Below are 25,369 nucleotides of genomic sequence, written 5' to 3' on the forward strand. Positions count from 1 at the left end.
TACTACTCTGCGCCGTGCTGTAGGGTAGGGGAAGTGCCTTAGGCCTGGAAGCCTTGCGCGTTCCGTTGGTTTTAGCACGATGAGCTCAATCGGCACCGGGGTGAGTTTGTGATCTTTTGGTGTGATAGTTTAACTTAAGGATTGGCATTGAAGGGAACTCGGGCAGACTGAAGGGGGTGCGCGGACCCGGGATTCTCTTGGACTGCCTTCAGGTCAGGTGGGCCGCTTCCAGCTGTCTGGAGATCGGTCGTCTCGTATCCGCTAGTATACTAGGCCCGCGTCTCCGATGAAGGTGACTGCTGAAGATTTTCAGCCCAGGTGTAGCCGGCTTGGCGGCGCAGCAGTGAGGTTTGGAGCTGCTTTGAGTTGCTGAGTCACTTTCTTTAGCCGCTTAGGGAAACCGAAAGTGGAAACTTGTGGGGTCTGAAAAAGTGTGTGAAGGGTTTGGGCAACAGTTCGCCTCTTGAGAACCACTCAGGCGGCGCAGCTTGGGATTCCATGGTCTGAGGCTCGTGCTTTCTGTGAACCTACCAGTTCCTAGGGTGCTGCTGATTCACGGGCCTTCTCTTTCCTTCGAATGTACTGATCCACCGCTCAGTGTAGAGTCACTGGAAACCCACTTGGGACAGAACTAATAAGAAAAGTGGTCTGAAAAGCTAAATCTGATGACTCCTTTCAGTTTTCCTTTGTTCCGTCTTCTGAACAGCACTTTTAGGCATTGACACTTTATGTAGGAACTTGACTGCTTCAGACTTTCAATATACTGTTGAGGATTTTGGAGTTGGACCTGTTAACTTGTTTGGCTTTCTACTTTCCTTTGTTAAACGTATTGCATATGTGCAGTCTTCTGCTTACTCATTTTATGTACTTCTCCATATAGGAAATAGAGGGTTTTTTTTTTTTTTAGTCTATTGGTTATTTGCACAATAGTTATCGAATAATGGGTTTCTCAGTTTATTTAATCCTACTTGTTCCCGAGATTTTGATATTCAACGTTAAACCCAAATACTGGTGCTCTGAATTTGATAATAGGCAATTTATGTTTGGGATAGTTTAATCCATTCGTTTCATTTATGAGATACTAAAGTTATGTCACACTATTTTTTTGCGTAAGTAAATGCTCAATAAAGAATTTCATAGCGAATGGACTTTACAACTACATTAATATTAACTTCAATCAATAGTGTTTCAGTCTACTGAGCCTTTAAAAAATACTTGACAATATAACCATGTGGGATATTTTAGTATTACGATGCTGGAGTTTTTCCTTCTTGCCTTTTTAACCCTGAGAGGCCGGCCCTTCTGCAGTGAGTCTCCAGGTTCGAGAACCCCATGGTAGAGCTGACTTTACCACCTGCCCCCAGCCCTCAGTGAATCTTGAGCAGTGCCTTATATTTCAGTGTTACTGAATTCTTCTCTAAAGAAGGTTTTGGCCTGGCATGGTGGCCAACGCCTGTGATCCCAGTGCTTTGGGAGGCCAAGGTGAGAGGATCAATTGAGGCCAGGAGTTGAAGAACAGCCTGAACAACATAGCAAGACCCTGTCTCTACAAAAATGAAAACTTAGCCATGCATGGTAGTATGTTCCTGTAAGTCCTAGCTACTCTACTCCAAAGGTTGAGGAGGGAGAAGATTGCTTGAGCCCTGGAGTTTGAGGTTGCAGTGAACTATGATGATGACCCTGCTCTCTAACCTGGGCTACAGAGAGAGACCCTGTATCCAAAATAAATAAATACAAAATACATACATACATGTATAATAAACTAACTCCCTACTCCAGCCTGGAAGACCCAATGTAGTTTGGCCCTTAGCTACTTTGCTAAGATTGCTTACTTTTTTCTCCATCAGTTAACAGTGCTCAAGACAGTGATCTTAATTCTGTTCCTTGACTGTGCTAGGCTTATTTCTACCCTAATGTCTTTGTACCAAATGCCAGAAAGTTTCTTCTTCCATATCCTAAATGGCTAGCTCCTTGTCATTTAAGTTTTATTCAGCCTAAATATCACTGCCCCAGGCAGGCCTCCCCTGATGATGCAGTCTGTAGTAGTTCCTTCTATCACTTTACTGTTTTATTTTCATCTTTGTGCCATTTCTGGTTTTTTGCTGTACCTTCAGCACTTAGATTTGTGTCTGGTCTGATTTGAAATGAAAGACTTCATGAATAAGTGGTTATTTTTGTATTCTCATAAAATGACTGTCATGTAATGGATATTCATTAAGTGTTTCATGAATGCTGAATGATTTGTTAAGTCCTTCAGTTTGTTAGTGGCACAGCTATAGCTACAAATTTAAATGTTTTGACTTCAGTGCTGGTTCTACCACACAGTGTTAATTTTTTTCAAAAGTGAGTTTTGTGTTCTGACTTTACCTAAGACTTGTATCCATTGCTCTTCAATATTAGAAATCTAACGTGTATGACTTCCGTTAGTCACTGTTGGTGCTCTGACATGCTTCCCCTTCCTCTCTTAAAAGCAGAGTCATTGTTGGGATATAACACATTCCTGATTTCTAAGCCATTTAGAGGATATGCTTATTACTGCGAAAGAGATGTTACTATAAGCTTATTGTTGCCTTTTTCCCTTAGTATGACCTGTCAGCCTCTACATTCTCTCCTGATGGAAGAGTTTTTCAAGTTGAATATGCTATGAAGGCTGTGGAAAACAGTAGGTAAGAAATACTATTTTACTTAAAATGATTGTTTTAATCAGGTATTATGTCTCCTTTTATTTTTTATATTTCTGGTAATTAGGCTTTGTTATGTTGCTTTGGCACAAATTAGTATATGCCTCAAAGCAATCTCTATTTATTCATTTCCAGATCTCTTTCTAAGCCAAATGTTTTCCATGAACCCCCGCCCGATAATTCCAGTCAATTCCAAACTTATCCACTAAAATACCTATGTTGCAAATATAGCATATGAAATCACATTCATTATCATCTTCACTAGCTATTTTCCATTTTCAAATTCTTGATTTATATCATTGTTTTCCTTGGCTATTAGATTTGTGGCCTTTTTGTCTTTTATTTCTCATACATCTTGTGGTTTTTTTCTTTTAGAGACAGGGTCTCACCATTCACTCCAGCCTGGGTGACAGTGTGAGACCCTGTCTCAAAAAAAAAAAAAAAAAAACGAGAGAGAAGATGGGCTCTTAGAGCAAAGAGCAGGAGAGGCTTGGGAAAGTTACTGTTTCCTCTCCTCTGCATTCCTGCTTTTTCACTGTTGTAAAAAACTAGTAAGTCTTGACTAAGAAAAACTGGAGAGATATATTTTGAAACCATGTGTAAGCAGAAAATTGAAGGTAAGCTGTGAGTAGCTGTGTTATCTTAGGGATTTGTTTTCTATAAAGTATCTCTAATATGATTTAAAATAGTCATATTTAAACAAACATGAGGAAATAGTTCTAAAAATTTCTAAAAATTGAAACTTCAAAAAGGGAACAAGAGCAAGACCCCTGTCTCTACTAAAAATAGAAAAATTAGCCAGGCATGGTGGTGCTTGCTTGTAGTCCCAGTTGTTCGGGAGGCAGAGGCAGGAGAATCGCTTGAGCCCAGTAGTCTGAGGTTGCTGTGAGCTAGGCTGATGCCACGGCACTGTAGCCCAGGTGACAGAGGAAGACTCTGTCTCCAAAAAAAAAAAAAAAAAGAATTTTTTTTTTTTTCCTCTCCTTAATAAAGAATAAATACTAGGAAAGTTCCTCTTTTAAAGGGATTTATGTAACCTGCTATGGCAGAATACTGATGAGGTTCAGAAGATAAATTTTTTCTAACTGGTACTTACTGGTAGTGTGATGTAGGATTCTTCTCTTCGGTCATCTAAGTGTCACTTTTTTGTCATAATTTGGTAGACATCTACCCCAACTACTTCACATATTTAGTCTTAAGGATGAAATATATCTAAAAACATTTGGAAAATGTTTAAGTGCTATGGGCACAGAAAGTAGAAAAATTAAATTGTATATTAATTTTCTTAAGAGTGTGGTATATAAATAAATAGAAAATATTTAACCTAGTAATATGATATTCCTGCATCAAAAGGAGATAAATTGTTTTAAAGAAATTTAATTTTTTTTTTTTTTTTTTTTTAACTGAGACAGACTCTCACTCTGTTCCCCTGAATAGAGTGCAGTGGTATCATCATAGCTCACTGCAACCTCAAACTCCTGGGCTCAAGCGATCCTCCTGCTTCAGTCTCCTGAGTAGTTGGGATTACAGGCGTGCACCACCACAGTCAGCTAATTTTTTCTATTTTTGGGTCTTTCCCTTGCTCAGGCTGCTCTCGAACTCCTGACCTCAAGTGATCCTCCTGCCTTGGCTTCCCAGAGTGCTAGGATTATAGGCGTGAGCCACCGTGCCAGCCCTAAAGAAATTTAATCTCATAATTTAAAAGTCAAATATTTTATAGTACCTGTTGTGTTAAACATAGGAACTACCAAAACAAATAATTAATGGCATCTAAGTGAATACTTAAAAGCACATTATTAAAAATATATATACTATGATAATAACTGTTTTATAAAATTGTATGACTCTAAAAGGTAATATGAAAAAGAAAGTCTCATTGAGGAGCCAAGGTATAAAAAGAAGGTTGTATAATACAAGGACTGGATTGTTTAGAATAAAAGTGTACACAGAATTTTGGTTTCTGGAGCCCTTTATGCTTTTAGAAATTATTGAGGACCTCAGAAAGCATTTTTTTATGTAGACTATAGGTTCTGTCAGTAATTACTATGATCCCAAAGACTTTTGATTAATGCAGGTTATTTGTTCTGTTAATAATTTATCATATTAGAAGTAAAAACTGAGAAGAAAATTTAAATGTATTCATTTAAAATAACAAACACAATTGCATATTGACATTGATTTTTAAAACTTTTAATTAATAGTAATAACTTTTTTTTTTTTTTAAAGAGGTAGTGTCTCGTTCTGTAACCCAGGCTGAAATGCAGTGGCATGATCGTAGTTCATTGCAGTCTTGAACTCCTGGGTTCAAAAGATCCTCCTATTTCAGCCTTCCAAGTAGCTGGGATTACAGGAACATGCCACCATGCCCAGATAATTTTTTAAATTTTTTTTAGAGATGTGGGGTCTTGCTGCATTGCCCATGCTGGTCTCAAATTCCTGGCTTCCAGTGATTTTTCCCGCTTCAGACTCCTGAGTCCCTGGGATTATAGGCATGAGCCATAACATATTTAATAAAAAAATAACTTTTCCAAAATATAAAATATAGTGAGAAGAATGGCACTGTTTTATATTTTTGCAAATCTCAGTCTTAGTTTAAAAAGACAGTGGAATTCTCCTATCTTCATTCAATCCATTATATTTTGTTGAAGCATATGAAGCACATCAGCCTTGACACAGATTCGTAGCTGGAAAAGTGGAGACTCTTTTAATAGCCTTTTCAGATAATTATGGATATTGTCCTTTGGTACTGCAGCAAAATTGAATAAATGGTAGTTTCTTAAAGTTGGAGTCTGAAAACATATGGGTGAACTTTTTGCGTTTTGTTACATTAACTCCATTGGGCTGTCTTATACTTTTGATCTTTTATCTATGCGTGATTTTGTAACATCATGAATTGATCATTTGGAAAACACTGATTCACTGACTTATAACAGATCTTCCAAATTTGACATATTTTTAAATAAATTATCAAAAACATCACATTTGTTAATATCACCACCAATCTCAACATAAAAGTTTGCAAATATTGAGAAGTAGACAGGCTTATAGTGAATGAATATAGTGGTGAATATGTTTTCTAAAATTACTACTTTTGCTTAAAAACTTGAATTTTTGTTTCTGGAGACAGGGTTTAGCTCTGTTGCGCTGGCTAGAGTGTGGGGTGTCATCATAGTTCACTGCAACCTCAAACTCCTGGGCTCAAGCAATCCTCCTGCCTTAGCTCCCAAGTAACTGGGAGTATAGGCATACACCACCGTGGTGGGCTAAAATTTTTCTATATTTTGTAGAGGAGGGGTTTTGCTGTGTTGCTCAGGGTGGTTTTGGACTCCTGGCCTTAAGCGATCCTCCCGCCTCAGCCTCCCAAATTGCTAGGATTACAGGTGTGAGCTACCATGCCCATTGGAAAACTTGAATTTTATCATTGGCAACAAACACTGTCAGTTTTCCTTGAGGTGACATGTTTACTTTTTTCACTTTAGAAAAAATGTCTGCCATATACCTAAGTATAAATAACCACAGTTTGTCTAACATTTGTTGAAGGTAAAAACAGTATTTATGAAAAAAAAACAACTAAAAAAAGTTATATAGATACTTTTTCCTTGAGACAGCTATCATATTTTGGTGTGTAGCAGAAGTACCTTGAGCACCTACCATTTCATTACTAGAATATTAAAAATACAGGTACTCAAAGGTTGAGACTTAATAAAAGTATTGCTTCATCAAGGACATTCTTAACTAAAAGTGGCTTTTTTTTTTTTTAACTGAGAGCATGGCAGTGAAGAATACAGCTATTAGCAGTTTACTAGTACTATTTGTTGCCACTGCCTTGATTCATGTTAAAGTGTCAGCAGTCTTACCCACCCCGCTTCTGTATCATCAGTGCAAATGTCCACACAGTAGAAAAGGAACAAATGAAGTCTTTGTACTTTTATGAATATAATTGTGACCTCACGGGACACCCTGAAAGAATCTCAGGGATTTCTGAAGGTTTACAAACTATAGTTAGAAAACTTCTAGTTTAGAATAAAGAATGTTTTAGATTCTAAATAGTGAGGAAGATGGTGAGCTGAAATAATTAATAAAGGCTTACTGAGATTGCAGAAGTTAAGTTCAAGTAAATTTGCAAATGTTTGTGGAAATTTACGTAAATATGCAGTGGCAAGGAAATTCTGGCAGCCAGGATAACTTCAGAGACATGGAGGCAAAAAATGAACATGAGGTGTTTGAGCGGTGACAGTGAAGTTAAATTCAGTAGAGTACAGGATTTATAACAGGAAATCGAATATGCTTAGTGGACTTTATCTGTTCATTTTTCTTGGAAGAAATGCCACAGTTTCATCAGATTTTGAGAGCCCTGTGGTTGACACAGTTCCCCCACTTTTTAGGTTGTGGACCATTTTTTAGATTATGGTAATGACAAAATGAAACAGAGCTAGGAATTAGGCTGTTCATGTTAGGTAAGATGGACTGAAGAAGTAGAAAAGATGCTTACTAGTAATCTAAGCCTGAAACTATAAGGACCTCAATGCTGGTATAATTATTAGAAAAGTAGATATAAAAGAAATTTTGAAGGAAAAAATCAATAGTAAATACAAGTTCAACATGGGGGATGAAGAAACAATGAAATTCAAGGTGTTAGAGCTTGGTTATGCTGTTATCAAAAATAGAGAAGTTGCATTCACGGTACTGGCTATTTGGGAGGCTAAGGATTGGTTGAACCCAGGAGTATGAGGATGCAGTGAGCTGTGATCATGCTTATGAAAAAAGCCACTATACTCCAACCTGGGTAACATAGTGAGACTCTATCTTTAAAAAAAAAAAAGAAAAAAAGATAAGATAATTTTACCAAAAAACTGTATAATCAAGCATTGCTTATTTTGTCTGACTGGTTGTTTCTGATCAGAATTACCTTTGTTTAAAAAGGATTAGAAGAATGAAATAATTAAAATTTTCATCTTAAAATGGCAACATATAATTTTTCCATATTTTTTTTTTTTTTTTTTTTGAGACAGAGTCTCTCTCTGTTGCCCAGGCTAGAGTGAGTGCCGTGGCGTCAGCCTAGCTCACAGCAACCTCAAACTCCTGGGCTCAAGGGATCCTCCTGTCTCAGCCTCCCGAGTAGCTAGGACTACAGGCATGCACCACCATGCCCGGCTAATTTTTTCTATATATATATTTTAGCTGTCCATATAGTTTCTTTCTATTTTTAGTAGAGATGGGGTCTCGCTCTTGCTCAGGCTGGTCTCGAACTCCTGAGCTCAAACGATCCGCCCACCTCGGCCTCCCAGAGTGCTAGGATTACAGGCGTGAGCCACCGCGCCCGGCCTAATTTTTCCATATTTTACTGAAGTTGTTAAGATATATTTTTTTGAATAGTTGCAGCAGGCTGAGTACAGGGGTTCATCCCTATAATCCCAGCAGTTTGGAACGCTGAGGCAGGAGGATAGCTTCAGGCCGGGAGTTCAAGACCAGCCTGGGCAACATAGCAAGACTCTGTTCTCTACAAAAAGTAAAACAAACAAACAAAAGACAATAAAGGCCGGGCGCGGTGGCTCACGCCTGTAATCCTAGCACTCTGGGAGGCCGAGGCGGGTGGATCGCTTGAGGTCAGGAGTTCGAGACCAGCCTGAGCAAGAGCGAGACCCCGTCTCTACTAAAAATAGAAAGAAACTATATGGACAACTAAAATATATATATACAAAAAAATTAGCCGGGCATGGTGGCGCATGCCTGTAGTCCCAGCTACTAGGGAGGCTGAGGCAGTAGGATCGCCTGAGCCCAGGAGTCTGAGGTTGCTGTGAGCTGGACTGACGCCACGGCACTCACTCTAGCCCGGGCAACAGAGTGAGACTCTGTCTCAAAAAAAAAAAAAAAAAAGACAATAAAAAAAATTAGCCGGGCATGGTGGCTAGTCCCAGCTACTTGGGAGGCTGAAGCAGGAGGATCACTTCAGCCCAGGAAGTCAAGGTTACAGTGAGCTATGATCAGGCTGTTGCACTCTAGCCTGGGCCACAGAGTGAGACCCTGTCTATAAAAATAAAAAAGTAAAACATTTGTTGTAGAACATGTATTTTATTCTTTTATATACTTGTAGAAGCAATACATGTTTATTACAGAAAAATTGGAAGAAACAGATGAGCAAAGGGAAGAAAAAGAATAAATCATAATCCTTCCACTCAGATTAGTCACTTAATTTTTTAGCCTGTCTTTTCTTTGTATATTATGTACCATTTTTAATGGATGTGAATTTAGTCAATATTTGTTTATAACATTACTGTGATATGCCAGGCAGTATGCCATGATGTGCATATTTTGTTGGCAAATTATTTGTACTTGTTTATTTATTTATTTATTTATTTTTTTTTTGAGACAGAGTCTCACTCTGTTGCCTGGGCTAGAGTCAGTGCCGTGGCGTCAGTCTAGCTCACAGCAACCTCAAACTCCTGGGCTTAAGCGATCCTACTGCCTCAGCCTCCCGAGTAGCTGGGACTACAGGCATGCGCCACCATGCCCTGTACTTGTTTATTAGTATCTTTTTTTTGTCAAATGATACGCTAGATTTTGGGGGGGAGGTCATATGATATTCACTTATATGGATGTAATTTATCACACTTCTGGTTCTTTTTCTAGTTTTCAAATGTTTTAAAGAATTTGGCATGCTTTAAATGTTACCTATTTTTGTGGTTGTTTTAAAACTGAGGTTTATGAAGTTCCTTTTATTTTCAGTTAAAAAATGAATTTTTTTCTCCTTGTTTCAGTACAGCTATTGGAATCAGATGTAAAGATGGTGTTGTCTTTGGGGTAGAAAAATTAGTACTTTCTAAGCTTTATGAAGAAGGTTCCAACAAACGTCTTTTTAACGTTGATCGGCATGTTGGAATGGTAAGGTCATATTTAAAAATATTCCTTTTTGTCTTACCCAATTTCTTTTGAAGTTATTTCCGGGAATAGATCAGTGAGCAGCCACAATAGTAATCAGAATGAATTATTGGGTTTAAGCAGTTCACTGTCCAAAAGAAAGGTAGCATTATCATAACCCTATTTGTGATAGATGTGAAAAATCAAGTTGTCTTAAGAAAATGAGGAGAGGGGAGTACGTGTAGAAGTGAGATCTTGGCAGCACAGATGTCCAGTGAAGGTTTATGCTTGAAAGGGAAAGAATCTTTAGCTTTTGTATCCCATTTGGCAGTGGACCCCAACCTTTTTGGCACTGGGGACCCGTTTCACGAAAGACTATTTTCCCATGGGGGCGTGCTCTGGCAGCGCCCAGGTGGTGATACGAGCGATGGGGAACAGCCATAAACACAGATGAAGCTTCTCTCCCTGGCCCGCTGCTCACCTCTTGCTGTGCAGTTCCTTTCTGAGTTTCCTGGAAGACAACTGGGAGGTGGGCAGAGCTCAGGCGGTGATGCATGGTCTGGTTCCTAAACAGGCCTCAGCCTCAGGGTTGGGGACTGCAGCCTTTTGGGGATTACTGAAGATGCTATCAGATAGAGAACACATTTATAGTAAGGTGGAACACCAGGTTGTTTAATGAAAGGAAAAGTGCACATATCCTTAATAGCTTCATAAATGTCACTATATTTATTTAATGCAGCTGGTATCTAAGCTGAGTGACTGCTTTGTACAACTCCAAGCCAAGCCATAAATACACTACTGGTATATACTGAAGTTATATTACAGGGTGTCCCAAAAATCTCTATACAAAGGAAAAATTTTGTAATGAATATTTTGTCAATAAGGGTATATTTATAGCTACAATTTTCCATATATATGGCGACTTTTGGGACACCCTGTGTATAGATGTCAGACCTTGCTCAATAAGAACTACCACCAAAAAAGGGAATGAAATATTCTAATCCTGCTATCTGAAGAGGCAAGGAAGAAAAGAACATGTGTGCTAGGGACTATGCTGGGAGCTCTTTACATACTATCTTGTTTAATCTGCACAGCCCAGTGGAAGTAAGATTGATGCCATTTTTACAGATGAGAAAACAGATGAATAGCTAGTAGAGAAAAAACTGGGATTCAAACTTGGGTCTCCATGTTACTCCAGAGCCTGTTCTGCAGGGTGATAGTCTATAGGACCCAGTTCATTCAGCTGATAGCTTTGGTGTTTATAAAGCAGATGTGATACAAACAGGACTGATAAAGTATAACCATAAAGCTAAAGATAATTTTTTGTTTTGCTTCTTCAAAGATTATTTTTTTCTAAACAACATTTCTCTCCTGAACAGATTTACTATTGCCAGTGAAATTATGTTTTGATGACACTTGCCAGATTGTAACTTAGCTGGTAGGAGGTGAATTATGTATTCTTTTACTTAGTAAAAAAAAGTTTATTTTGTAAAAAATCATATATGCTAATACCATAGGCACATCAATGATGGAAAAATTTATTGTCCTAGAATTTTCAAATTTGCCCCATTTGTTATTTAAAGCCAGGGAATTGATGATACTTCTTATGCCTGGAAATTGGTAAAACATTTGACATTGGTGGGGGTTGGAAAAAATAAGGTTTAATGTCCTCCCTTCACGGTTGTCATCTTCAAGTGATTTGAGAATTATGAGACTTTACAGTAAACTTTCTCCAAAGCAACAGAAGATTCCTTAAATGGTGTAACTTACTGGCTTGGATAACCTTGGGGGAGTTATTCTAAATACCCATTTCCTTATCTGCAAAACAAGGGTGATAGTATTATACCTATCGAATACAGTTGTTAAAAGGTTCAAAATTATGTAAAATGATTAACAAGTAATGAGTGCTCAGTATATGTTAGGAATTATCATTAGGGAACAGTAGAAAAAAAGACTTCAAGATTCTGATACCACTTTTAAATTCTGCAAACCTAGCAATTTCCAAATTTTCTTGGTACCTTAAGTGTCTCAGTATTTTTTTCATAGTTTCTCTAGGCCAATAATACCTAATGGTTTTGTAAAGTATTTAGGTCCAAACTTAGGATTTATGTCCTAAAAACTTAGCTGTTTGAAAAAAAATACAAAGGAAAATATTTTTATTTAAAAATTAAAATATTTTATTTCATTTTTAAGCAACCACAATTACTAATGTGTGTACAGTGCACAACTTCCTAAACTGTGGAGTCAGATTAGATGTTGCTACCCTCATTTTCACATTGACAATTGTACAGTACTTTTTATCATAGCAACCACTAAACCACCCAGCTTCTCAAAGATATGTCATTGAAGGGAATGTAGTAAAATGATCTAATTTTAGAACTGAACTTCCTTTTTTTTTTTTTGTTGAGACAGAGTCTCACTTTGTTGCCCAGGCTACAGTGAGTGCCGTGGCGTCAGCTTAGCTCACAGTAACCTCAGACTCCTCGGCTTAAGCGATCCTACTGCCTCAGCCTCCCGAGTAGCTGGGACTACAGGCATGCGCCACCATGCCCGGCTAATTTTTTCTATATAGATTTTTAGTTGTCCATATAATATCTTTCTATTTTTAGTAGAGACGGGGTCTCGCTCAGGCTGGTCTCGAACTCCTGACCTTGAGCAATCCACCCGCCTCGGCCTCCCAGAGTGCTAGGATTACAGGCGTGAGCCACCGCGCCCGGCCTGAACTGAACTTCTTTTACAGTTGTTTACCCCAAACTTAAAATGTCCCACACTAACCTATGATTTCACCACAGTGCCCAGGGCATCTCAGCACAGTATGTAGGAACTGCAGTTAGTTCTAAGCCACAAATCTTTTCATTTTTTTCTTTCTCTTTCATTTTTATTTTCCAAACACCAGCTTGAACCAGACTACAAATCTTCAAAGATAATGGTTTTTCATTTCAGTTTATTAGCCAGTAGGTTGAAAAAGAACGTTTGTGATTGTACCTTTATACTTGATCTCAGCCAAAAGGCTGAAAAGTTGTGCCTTTAGACCAAAACTTTTACAGGTTGAGTATCCTTTATCCAAAATGCTTGGGACAAGATGTATCGTCTTCTTTTTTTTTTCCTCTCTTTTTTTTAAGAGATAGGACCTAGCTCTTACCCTGGCTGGAATGCAGTGGCACAATCATAGCTCACCGCAGCCTTGAATTCCTGGACTCAAGGGATCCTCCCACTTCAGCATCCCTAGTAGCTGGGACTACAAACATACCCTACCATGCCTGGCTAATTTTTTTTTTTTTTTAAGAGATGGGGTCTCACTGTGTTGCCCAGGCTGGTCTTGAACTCCTGGGCTAAGTGCTCCTTCTGCCTCACCTTCCCAGTTGCTAGGATTACAGGTGTGGCCAGCTGGATTTTTTTTGTTGTTGTTGGAATATTTGCATCATGCACTCACCAGTTGAACATCCCTAATCCAAAAAATCTGAAATTCGAAAAGCTCCAACGAGCATTTCTTTGAGCATCACACTGACATTCAAAAGTTTTAGATTTGGTATGAAAAAAAAAAAAAAACAATTGTAAAATGTATTTTATATGATGTTTTGAACATTTAGCACACTATTTAGTGATTAAAAAAAAAACAATAATACATTTACCAGCTGTTTCTAAGGAAAAAAAAAAAAAGTTTTAGATTTGGAGCATTTTGGATTTCAGATTTTTGGATTAGAAATGTTCAACCTATAATAACTTTAAAGAAAAGATTAACTCTGACCAAGACCATTGGTTTTTATTCTTTATAATGAGGTCAGTAAATGGGGAGAAGAGGATTTATCATAGAAATATTTTCTGTGAATGTGACCATTAGACAAAACAAGTCATACTTTGTAAATTTCCAAATTGTAATTTCATACTCAAGCACCAAAATGCCTTGTAAAGACCTTTAAGCCAAAAAAATTTATTTTGAATTGTGATGCTTATAAAAAAATATTACATAAGTCTATCATCATTACAGACTTTGATTTGTGATAGAAATGTGTTTATCACTTAAATTGGTACTTTTTTTTCCCCCAGGCAGTAGCAGGTTTGCTGGCAGATGCTCGTTCTTTAGCAGACATAGCAAGAGAAGAAGCTTCCAACTTTAGATCTAACTTTGGCTATAACATTCCACTAAAAGTAAGTTGTTAACATGTTGAGGAACCTTTTGAACACTAATAGAAGTTTATTAATAAGCTCTTCTGTTTCCACCCCATAGCATCTTGCAGACAGAGTGGCCATGTATGTGCATGCATATACACTCTACAGTGCTGTGAGACCTTTCGGCTGCAGGTATGAAATTTTATGATATATTCAAAAGTCAGATCTGTACTGTAGATATTTATTTTCCCCACCATCTTAGCCTTTTATACACTTAAAAATATGAACTCTTACCACAAAGTATTATAGCAATGATTAAATAAAATGGCATACATAAAAACTATTTGAATAGTGAGGACTATACAGAACTGAAGTGATTATAAAACTCATAATAATGATTATAATCTGATTATAATAAATTCTCTGTTATTGGTCCCTGATATTCTTAGGAAACCACGAACTACTAAACATATACCAGGTTGACATTAAATTGCCAACTATACTTCAGTTTTCTCATTAATTTCCATGTGATATACTTTAAGCACTTGGGTAAAGTGCTTTTTAAATGGAGTTCTTTTTTGTATAACGATACTTCATACAAAATTACATTTCATAATTCCCGTTGGTCACATATTCTGTTGGTAAGGTGACGTGGGTATTTTCATTTTTGGAGAAAGTGGGGATTCAGCTGCATAAAGACTTGAAATAGGCATAAATATTCAAATACGGCTTCACAGAGAAGACTTGTCATGACTAGATTTTCCTAAAACGAAAAGACATGCTTGTTTTATAACTTAAAAAAAAGTCATCTTTGATCAAAATAATACCTTTGCTAACATCTGAATGCTTAGCTGTAGTCCTCCCTTTGCATTGTTTGTAATCAGCCATACTTAATTACTAAGGAAGACAGATGTTAAAGAAAACCTCAGTTTTGTTCTAATGGCAATAGGTTAGATCTGTGGACATTTGTTACATTAGTTATTCTTAAGGTTCTCATTTAAACTACATTATGAAACACTCTACTTTCAGACTACGTAGAATCTTTCATTTTTAACCTTTCAGCTTAGCTCTCAGTTCATCTGTTAACTTCTCTTTTTAAGAAAGTAAGTAGTAGAACTGTTTCAGTAAACATTTATTAAGCATATACTATGAGTCAGTCATAGATGTGGGGACACAGAGATGAATGTTACATGGATAAAAATCTTAGAGGTGTATGATAAAGGTATGTAATGGGTATAGTGAGACAATAATTAGGGAGTGGCCTCTTTCTGAAGAGGCAGCAAGGAAAAGGATGTGGGATGTAGGGGGAATGGGTGGGTAAGGGTTATTTCCAGCATTTCAGGTAATGCAGAAGTTAAGTATACCTGGTGTGTAGAGTATAAGGTTAAGAGATAATATTGAAGACATAAGAAGGGACTCAATCATACAGAAGTGTGTGATCCATGCTATGGAGTTTCAGCAAAGGAAATAAGTTTAAGTTTTAAGATAATGACAATGAGATATATATTCTGAAAGATAAGTCTTATAGCAGTGTGGAAGATGGAAGGGAATAATTTTAGGATCGGGAATTGGATAGTTGGCTGTTACAATATTCTGCTATGAGATGATGCTAGTTTCTCTCTCTCTCTCTTTTTTTTTTTTTTATTTTGAGATGAGGTCTCTCTCTGTTACCCAGGCTGGAGTGCAGTGGCATGTCACAGTTCACTGCAACCTTCAACTCTTGAATTCTCAGGCTGAAGCAATCTTCATGGCTCAGCCACGCAAACAGATAGAACCACAGGCACATGTCACCATGCTGGCTAATATTTTAAAATTTTTTGTAGAGATGGGGATCTCACTGTGTTGCCCAGGCTGGTCCTGAACTCCTGGCCTCAAGCGATCCTCCCACCTTGGCTTCCCAAAGTGCTGGCGTGACAGGCATGACTCACTGCACTCAGCCAATGGTGGTTTCTTTTCTACTGTAAAGCAAAGAAAATATAGTCCCTTCGTATCTATGAGGGACTGGTTCTAGGACCTCCTACAGCTACCATAGTCCAAGGTTGCTCAAGTCCTTGATATAAAATGGCATAGTATTTGCATATAACCTATGCACATCCTCCTGTATGCTTTAAAAATTATCTCTGGATTACCTATAATACCTAATACAAGGTAAATGCTACGTAAATAATTATTATATTTTACTGTTTAGGGAATAATGACAAGGAAAAAGTCTGTACATGTTAAGTACAGATGCTATTTTTTTCCCTAATCTTTTCTATCTGTGGTTGGTGAATCCACAGATGCAGAACTCAATAAAGAGGGGTGAGTCAGAAACTCAAATTCATATGATCATTTCATGGCCTGATTTTAATTTCTTGAGCATATAAAAATATATTGAACCAATTCTGATTATTGCAGAACAGTGAGTGGAAGAAATACTGGGGAATAGAATGAAGGGTGAAAAGAGTTTGACGTGGATTCAGTGTACTCTCAGTCAGGAATTTTGTTCCCTTAGCTTTTTTTGTGTTTATACCTTTACCTATTGGGCCCCTTGCATTAGTTATTTTCCACCTGTCTCTTGTTACTTCTTTCTCTCCTGCTATCTTCCCAGGAAAGAGTTTCATCAGAAAATTTAATACCAAACAAACAAAAAAAGCCACGTGAATTTGGAACATGTACTAGTTTTAATTAACGCAAACTGCAGATTTAATTAATGTATGTGTATTAGTAATTTATCTTAGAAACTACAATTCAGTGTTTTCAATTGAATTGTAGTTTTTCTAAATACTTATGGTATTAAGAACCATGGTTTAAACTATTTGTTCATTTTTATGCAGTTTCATGTTAGGGTCTTACAGTGTGAATGACGGTGCACAGCTCTACATGATTGACCCATCAGGTGTTTCATATGTGAGTAATTTTGAATCATTTGACATTCTATTGTAGTTTAATGGTATTTCATTAGCATTTAAGTCTCAGATCATATGAAATTTCTTTAAAACTCATTCAAGGAAAGTAATGTTTTCTTGTTTATCATTGATAACCTATGGATATGAGGCAGAGGAAAGATTTGTAGTTCTCAATATACTTATAGAAACTACATAGTGAATATAATATTTTGAATATGTGATTTTCCTTCATTCATGTATTATAAATATTAGCAATGTCTTAAAAGTGAATATCATGTTATCCCTTTTAAAGGTGGGGTTTAAATAGGATTTCTTAGAGCTTTTTCTAAATAATTATACCCTTAACTGTTTTCTTCTTCTGAGGTTTTTACGGGTTTTACTAATTGAAGAAAATGAAGACTGTTAAATATATTTTGTTATAACACAAGTATTTATATGCATCCTTTAAAAAAAACATAAGCAATAAATGAAGGTTTAGAGTATTGAACTCATAATATTTCTGTCTCTCAGAAATGTATCATTTCATTTTTTACTTGTTACAATGCTAAAAGTTTTTTTCATTCTTATTCCCCAAAATGTCTCTAATTCAAAGTGTATATGATGATATAGTTTATTTTTCTTTCGATATACCTCTATTGAAAAGAATCCAGTTTGTTCTAGAATTAAGTCTGGTATTTTAAATTTTTTGAGTCCCTTCGCATTCATCAGAATGCGTTTAGCTATATTTTTCCATACTTTTAGAAATCATTTAACATCTTTTCATTAACTTATATAAATAGAAACTGTAGTAGTTATTGATATGATAGTATACTAATTCAGTGATTATATACTTTGTCTTTTTTTAAAATAGGGTTATTGGGGCTGTGCTATTGGCAAAGCCAGGCAAGCTGCAAAGACAGAAATAGAAAAGCTTCAGGTAATATTTAATGCTTGAATTTTTGCTGCATCATCATCCTCATTCAGTGAAGTTTTACCATCACAAACTAAACGGTTTAGTCTAAGAATATCGTGTGGCTTGATGTCCAGAGCAGAGCTTTCTGACGCTGCTGACTGGCTGAATAGAAAAGCTGGTATCACATTATCTGTAAAGTTGTATTATGGATCCCTTTATGATTTTGTTGGCTGCTATAAAGCTTCAATCTAGAAAAACACAAACACTTTTTATATAATTTCACAAAATCCTTGAAACTCATTCATGAATCCTTGTGTTCCTTAGCTTAAGAATTTTGGTGTTTAAAATTTTGAGTTAATGTCACAGAAACAGCTATAATAAAAAGTTATACATAGTACTTTTTTCCTATATCATTTCTTTCTTTGGAACACAGTTTTTATGTCTTAGTAGTCTTATATTTAAGTGTTGGCTTTGCTTTCCCATGCATCTTTACTTTGCTCCTAGCTAGATAAGGGATGGAGCCTATCCTGTTAAGAATACCCACTTTTTCTTCTCTAAGAAATTAAGCTATTAGTGTGAAAAAGTTTTCTTTAACCTGGTTTTCCTTTTAGCCATAAATTGCTCAACTTAATACTGAAAGAGTATCCCCAAAGTTCTTATTGCTTACCTGTCAGAAACTTCCCTAAGAGGCATGCATATGATTTGTCACAGTTTTGGTAAATTACAGTAAGATAAAATTTCATGTACATTTAATAATAATGCTGAAATAGAACCTTGCTCAACTAATTACTCCTTCACCTTATTTAAGGCCAGGTTCTAGAAAATATTAGTGCATGTCATTTATTTAATGCCAAGTTCTAGAACCTCCTATAAAGCCTCATTCATATTTGGTGTTTAGTAAAGTTTACAAAAGGACCTTAGAGATCAGTTAGCCTTGGCCCAACCCTGGGTTAAAAACCTATCTGAATAGCATCCAGACCTTATGACTCTTGGACTGGTATTCTTTTCCATCACACACTTACTGGTGTGGTGCTAGGTTCCTATCTTTTACTCTTTTCCTTTTTGTTTTTATCTTTCCATGGTATTATGTGGAAATTTGAAAATTAGAATATTTAGAGCAGTCAACTATCTTTTTGTCTTTCTGTGGTTAAATCCTAGTAAGGAATGGGAAGAAGAACAAATCCCAGCTAAAAATCAAGAAAAATTACTTCAATTTAGGAACACTTACACTTTAAGACAAAAACATGCTCTAAATAAGGTGTTGCAAACTATGGCCCAGTGCTTGCTTTTGTGTAAGTTTTATTGGAACACAGCTACATTCAGTCTATGGCTACTTTCATACTATAATAGTAGAGTTTAATATTTGGAACAAAGAAACCATATGACTAATAAAATCTAAAATATTTATTTACTAGTTGGTTCTTTACAGAAAGAATTTGTTGACTCCTGCTCTGTATCACTGTCCTCGTGTGTTTCTTCTGATGTTTTCTTTTCTAAATAATAAAAACTTCGGTGAACATTGTAAAAATATTGCCAGTTAAAATGTGCTTTTTCAGGCTAGCTTAAGTTTGCCTTTCTAGGATGCAGTTAATTCACTAAATGTAGAACTTAATCGATAAGGGCAAAAATATGAAGATCAGTATTCTTTCCCTTCCTTTCACCCCCAATTTAACATAAAAAAATGTGAACATCATAGGATTACAACAAACCTCTTTATTTAGACTTAAGTTATTGCTTTCCCATATTTTATCTGTATATTTTACCTGTGAACTATTTGAAACAAAGTTGCAGGCATGACATTAAATCCCTAAATGCTTCAGCATTCATTGACTTACACCATTACCATAGCTATGATACTGTCTAATAGTCCATAAAATCAAATTGCCTCAATAATCTAAACAGTGTCTTTTGTAACTGTTTCAAACTGTTGATGTTCATATTGAATTTGTTCCTTAGATCTCTTTTAATTTAGTGTTCCCCCCAACAATATTTTTTAAGAGTCTATGCTAGTTGCTTTTGTTGTTGTACCCACCGAATGGATTTATCTATTTCCTAAGACTAGGAAATATTCTTAAATTTAAATTCAGTGATGATTTTTATTGTTCCTTCTTCCTCATGTAGTTGTGCTAGGGACAGCTTTAGCATCAGGATTTCTAAATTAAGAAAATATATATTAACGAACCTCGTTTAAAGATACAGTAGTTGAATCACCACCTCAAGTCTGGACTGCTGTATGAGGACCCCTTATCATTCACCATTTTCCATACCGGCAACGTATCCAGAAAATATGAATGCCAGTTTACTCAAACATTATTTTGATCCTGTCATGTCTGTTCAGAAACCCATGTGTCAATTCAGAAACCCTTATGTCTAATAATAAAATCTTGGCACTAGTTACTTACAAAACCTACAGTATAAAACTCTTTAGCTGGGCACTTAATGGCTGTATTTCTACCCTGATTTCCAAGTATTCACTGAAAGAATGCTGAATTACTTCTAATGTGAACAAGCTTTTGGCTTCCCACTTGTGCTTTGCACAATTCATTTAGATTCCTAGAAATCAAACCAAATGCATTCTGTATTCTAAGAACCCACTCACATGTTGGTTCTTCTTCAGAGCTTGGTATTTTTCATATCCCAGATACTTTGCATTTTTGTCTTGAATAGTTCTGAGGGATAATTTATCCTACTCCTTCATTTTTCAGTGTTTTGTATATAGTAGGTCATTTCTTTCATGGCTTATATGCATTTTATTATCTTAAATTGGCTGTGAAGAAAATCAGATTTCTAATCTTTGAAACTTCAGGGTCTGCCTATGAACAGATTTCAAAGAGGGCTCTGGGTTTTTATAAATTTTATCACAAAGTTAGTGGTACCTATGGATTATCCAGAATATCTATTTTGTATATTAATTTAACAACATGAAGTTGTAAATCAGAAAACTTTGGTTCTGAGGTTTTTTTTTTTACTTTCAGTTATTTTCCTTGGTTTTATATCTAAGTATTTCAAGAATATGGGTTATTGATAAAAGTTGTAAAAATAGTTACACAAGTGGAAAATGGTGTTCATTTAACTCATATAATTTACATTTTATTTTCTGTAGATGAAAGAAATGACCTGCCGCGATATTGTTAAAGAAGTTGCAAAAATGTAAGTTGGAATTGGAATTTTCCTTACCATCTACAAAAATATTTAACTTGACCTTTCCATATACATTATACATTTTCAAGTAATAATGAATAGAATGGGAAAAAATAGCCTTTGTCCAAATAAACTGCTATTAAGTGACAAGTTAAAGGTAGGAGGACATATAGTGGACCTTTAGGGGCTTCATTTGTTAGCTCCCAACTTCTCAAATCTCGTAAGTGCCTACAATAATCTTGGATTGCCTCCAAGAAAGCTTATTGGTTTATAGCTAGTTATTTATGCATGATCCATGAAACTAGCTTATTTATATTCTTTGAGAAAGATACGTTTTACTTTTTCAGGTTTATCATGAAAGTACTTGTAACAAGATGAGAAAAGTAGTATTTCAAAACATTTACAGCTTAAGAAAACCTGAGTGGTTTATATATTACAGGTATATAAAGTAGAATACTATGTAACAGACATTTGAAATCGTAAACAACAACAAAGTTAATAAACCTGGGTGGTGATGCTTCAGAAATTCATGATTCTTCCTGATAAGAGTGTAGGCATTTGATACGCAAGGAAAAAAATCCCAACAGGCTCTATGGTATAATAATAAATACACTATTTTAAATAACACTCATAATCTCTTCTAAACTGATAGTTTTGTCCTAATGGTTTACCATTGCTGCTACTGCCACTACCCCTTCCCATCTACCCTACCTTACCTTTCTTCTTCAGTTGTGAAGCAAGCAGAAGGCATTCTATGATTGTCAGTTAATAACAGGAACACTGGGAACTAACATACATTAGAACTGCTAAAAAAGAAAGAAAATAATCTTACTGAATTGTACAACAGTTTAACATAATGTTCAGTTTCTTTCACTGAATAAATCCTTTGAAGTGCTTCTGGAAATCCACCCGTATCACCTTTTACATTCAGGTGTAATAATAGTCATCTCTTACTTTGATGTAGGAAAGCCATCCCTTCATCATTTAATAAAATGGAACACCATGGATCTTTTACTTAGTTCTAAAAAATTAAGATGCTCTCATATTATAGCAAGGCTTTAGAAGACCCTCCAAAGTAAGGGATATAAGGCAGTGGAACGTATAACATAAAGCTATACCCTGATACTGTACTTAATTTTTTCTTCCTGGTTTTTGTTTGTTTGTTTGTTTGTTTTTTTGTTTTTGAGACAGCCCTGCATCACCCAGGCTGGAATGCTGTGGCACAATCATAGCTTACTGTAATGTAACATCAAATTCCTGGGATTGAGCAATCCTCCTGTTTTAGCCTCCTAGGTAGCAGGGACTATAGGCACATGCCAACATGCCTGGCATTTTTTTTTTTTTTTTTTTTTATAAGAGTTGAGGTCTTGCTATGCTTCCCAGGCTGGTCTTGAACTCCTTGGCTCAAGCGGCCTCCCAAAGTGCTGGGAATATAGGCATGAGCCACCATGCCCCTTGCCTATACTAAAGTTTTTGATACTTTTTTTATTACTTCAATATGTTGCATGAAAGCGCTTCCTTGTTTGCTGCAATTTATAATATACTGCAGTGTGAAGGCCAGGTTAAGTGGCATATTAAACCATTATAAAATGGTCAAAGGTTTTGAAAAGATTACTGTCAAGAAGCTGCAGGTTGAAGAGACCACCGATAGTTGCAAAGACATAAATTACATGGTTTTAAAAATATTTGGTTACCTGTAGTCCCAGCTACTCCAGAGGCTATAAGGCAGGGGGAACACTGGAGTCCAGGAGTTCAAGGCTGTAGTGTGCTATGATCCTTACTGAACTCCAACCTGGGTGACATAGTGAGAACCCCATCTCTTAAAATGGTTAATGAACAGAAAAAAATAAATACCCTGAAAAGGCACAGTTAATGATGGCCTTTTCCCATTGAATCCATATCTTTAAAACAATGTATCAAAAAAAACTGAACTTGGGTTGTATAGGTATATTCAGTATTTGTAGGGAGAGCAAAAGTGTTTAATTTTATCTCAATCCCCGTGTAATTTTTCTTGTCTAGTGTTCATAATAATATAGACTGCAGAATGTCTCTGGGTGTAATTTTATAAATAAATAATTTTATTAGGGATGTGCATTCTAATTTGTACTGACTGTGGATAGGTGAACTACAATGTTTGGAGGTTGCCAAAAATGTTAATTTTCCCTCTTCTGTTCTAGAATTTACATAGTACATGATGAAGTTAAGGATAAAGCTTTTGAACTAGAACTCAGCTGGGTTGGTGAATGTAAGTTATTTTTGTGAATTTATTTGATATATGTCATTTTACTGACCTAATTACCACTGGGTATCCTTTCTAATATAAAGAAAGCCAAAACAATTTTACCAGGTAGTCTAATGAGGAGAAAGTTATTCTTAATAATTGACTTAAGTTGTGAACAGTTTACGTTTTGAAACATCCATTTCATGGTTTTAAACGATATTGCTGAGAAATTGGCTGGGCAAGGTGGCTCACGCCTGTAATCCTAGCACTCTGGGAGGCCGAGGCGGGAGGATCACTCGAGGTCAAGAGTTTGAGACCAGCCGGAGCAAGAAAAAGACCCCGTCTCTACTAAACAATAGAAAGAAATTATCTGGACAACTAAAAATATATAGAAAAAATTAGCCGGGCATGGTGGTGCATGCCTGTAGTCCCAGCTACTTGGGAGGCTGAGGCAGAAGGATCGCTTAAGCCCAGGAGTTTGAGGTTGCTGTGAGCTAGGCTGACGCCACGGCACTCTAGCCAGGGCAAAAGAGTGAGACTCTGTCTCCAAAAAAAAAAAAATAAATAAATAAAATAAAGGATATTACTAAGAAATCACCAATGTTTTTCTTTATAGCATAGTTACCACAGGGTTTCAAGGCAGGATATTTTAAAAATCTAACCATGTTATAGATTAATGCTCAGGATTTATAAATCATGGTGCATAATTTACTCTTCATCTCCACAAGAGCTTGCTTTGATTTGGGGACATATAAACTCATGTGGAGGAAATACACAAAAATGAATCCAAACCATCTAGTATTACTCATAGTACAATTTTGCATCATTAGATGAGTCATACCTGTGGATTGGGTAGATTGTATGGTATTGTTAAATCACAGCATACTTCTCGTTTTTAATTCATTTAAATATATGGCTTAATTTACAGTAACTAAAGGAAGACATGAAATTGTTCCAAAAGATGTAAGGGAAGAAGCAGAGAAATATGCTAAGGTAAGCCACAGCATAAAAAATTCTCTAAAATCATGTGTTAAATAATAAACAAATTTGGTTGAGTTTTATTAAATAACACCAGAGTTCAAATGAACTAAAGATAGAAATTTTCTAGGTTCTCTCCAGTGAGGACAAAGTTGCAGCCCTGGTTCCAAAAGAAAAATTTCTTGTGAAAATTGCAAGGAATTTTCAGGACATTTAATGCTTTCATATGTATATATTCTATCAAGGATATAGTTGTTGATTGTTACAGCAAGATTTACCTAATCATCCTTTCTTTACTTGGGTATCTTCTGCAACAGTGTTCATTTTGGGTTATAAGTAAAGGAAGTTTTAATGACAGGTGCTTAATTGAGGCTATTATATCTTAACTTGCCCACTAATTTTCTCTCAACAGGAATCTTTGAAGGAAGAAGATGAATCAGATGATGATAATATGTGACCTTTCCTCCAGTATCTGTTTTATTTTAAATTTCTACTGTAGTCCCATGTAACTATTTAGCCCTATGGATTATACATAGTTACTGACCAATTTTCATTAAATTTTTGTCTTGTAACTATTGAAGCTTGGTTAATATCTGCCTGACAAAATTGGTGGGAATAATTGAGGACATTTATTTACTATTAAAATACAGATTTATGCCTACTTAAAAATTCCTTAATTAAAATACTATAAAATGAAGGTTTGGAATCAGATGAATTCAAAGCCCTATTTCATCACTCATCTAAAATTTGAACATAATTTGAACATAATTTCCTGGGTTCTTGTATTAAAAGAACTTACCAACTCAATAGTGAAATGATTGGTGGTCATCAGCCACCGTTAATCTTTAGGTGTGATGCAGATGAAAGATGTTTCGATTTGAGATAGTTTTTTTCAAAAATGAATCCTTTACAATAGAAGTCAAGAATGTTTTTGCTTTTTTCCTTAACTGTGGTGAGAAAGAGTGGATTTAACAATCAATAAAGTCCCTGTTTTGTCACTTGAAAAATTTCTTGATCTGTAAAGTTCTAATAAAAATACTCACACCAGATAGCTTTCATGCTAAAAATAAATAAGAATATATGTGAAAGTGCTCTGTAAACAGAACTGTTGCTAAGTGGAATAATCAATAATGTGGCCTGGAAGAACAGCTGTCACAACATGAACAGCAGTAATCATCACAGCAGGAACAAACAATTTGAACTCAGGCCAGGTATGCACACCCTTTATTGGGCTCATGCCAGTATCACTTCATTCAAGTGTTATTTCCTAAGAAGGTAATCTGGTTACAGAGTTTAGCTGCAGGATACTGCTGGACTTTGAGCATTTATGTAGTTTAAATAGCAAATCATTATACCTGAATAGCTAACTACTATACAAACAGCTCAAAACCAATATTTCATTACCATGGCTTCTTTTATGTAACATTACCTGCTACATTTTACATCTCATATATTTAACTGAGAATCACACAAGTGTTGGCCTTGGAAAAACACCTGAATACTAAGTTGCATCCATTAACAGACAGATAAATTGACTATCCCTGAGCCAATCCGTGGCCATTCCTATACTTTACCAAAGTTCCAGAGTATGAATGGCACG

General features: G+C 36.0%; 1 protein-coding gene across 2 annotated transcripts; it reads left to right on the top strand.

Annotated features, from left to right (window-relative positions):
- PSMA3 (proteasome 20S subunit alpha 3) lies at positions 1-25,369 on the top strand. 2 transcript variants are annotated; one of them, XM_069487258.1, is made up of 11 exons: positions 1-100; positions 2,584-2,666; positions 9,440-9,563; positions 13,587-13,688; positions 13,768-13,841; positions 16,487-16,538; positions 17,388-17,453; positions 20,533-20,579; positions 22,748-22,815; positions 23,720-23,784; positions 24,182-25,369. In XM_069487258.1, the coding sequence occupies exons 1-11, from the start codon at positions 80-82 to the stop codon at positions 24,224-24,226; spliced, it is 747 nt and encodes a 248-aa protein (XP_069343359.1). In that variant the 5' UTR covers positions 1-79; the 3' UTR covers positions 24,227-25,369. The 2 variants fall into 2 exon arrangements, with proteins under 2 accessions (XP_069343359.1, XP_069343358.1); XM_069487257.1 differs by having other exon boundaries at positions 16,466-16,538; positions 24,182-25,358.

Source organism: Eulemur rufifrons, chromosome 2, assembly GCF_041146395.1.
Source record: "Eulemur rufifrons isolate Redbay chromosome 2, OSU_ERuf_1, whole genome shotgun sequence".
Taxonomy (NCBI): Eukaryota; Metazoa; Chordata; class Mammalia; order Primates; family Lemuridae; genus Eulemur; species Eulemur rufifrons.

Coding starts and splice junctions, on each gene's coding strand:
- PSMA3 (XM_069487257.1), top strand. CDS start 80: ATGAGCTCAATCGGCACCGGG. Junction 9,564..13,586: donor TTGATCGGCATGTTGGAATG/GTAAGGTCATAT, acceptor TTTTTCCCCCAG/GCAGTAGCAGGTTTGCTGGC. Junction 17,454..20,532: donor CAGAAATAGAAAAGCTTCAG/GTAATATTTAAT, acceptor TATTTTCTGTAG/ATGAAAGAAATGACCTGCCG.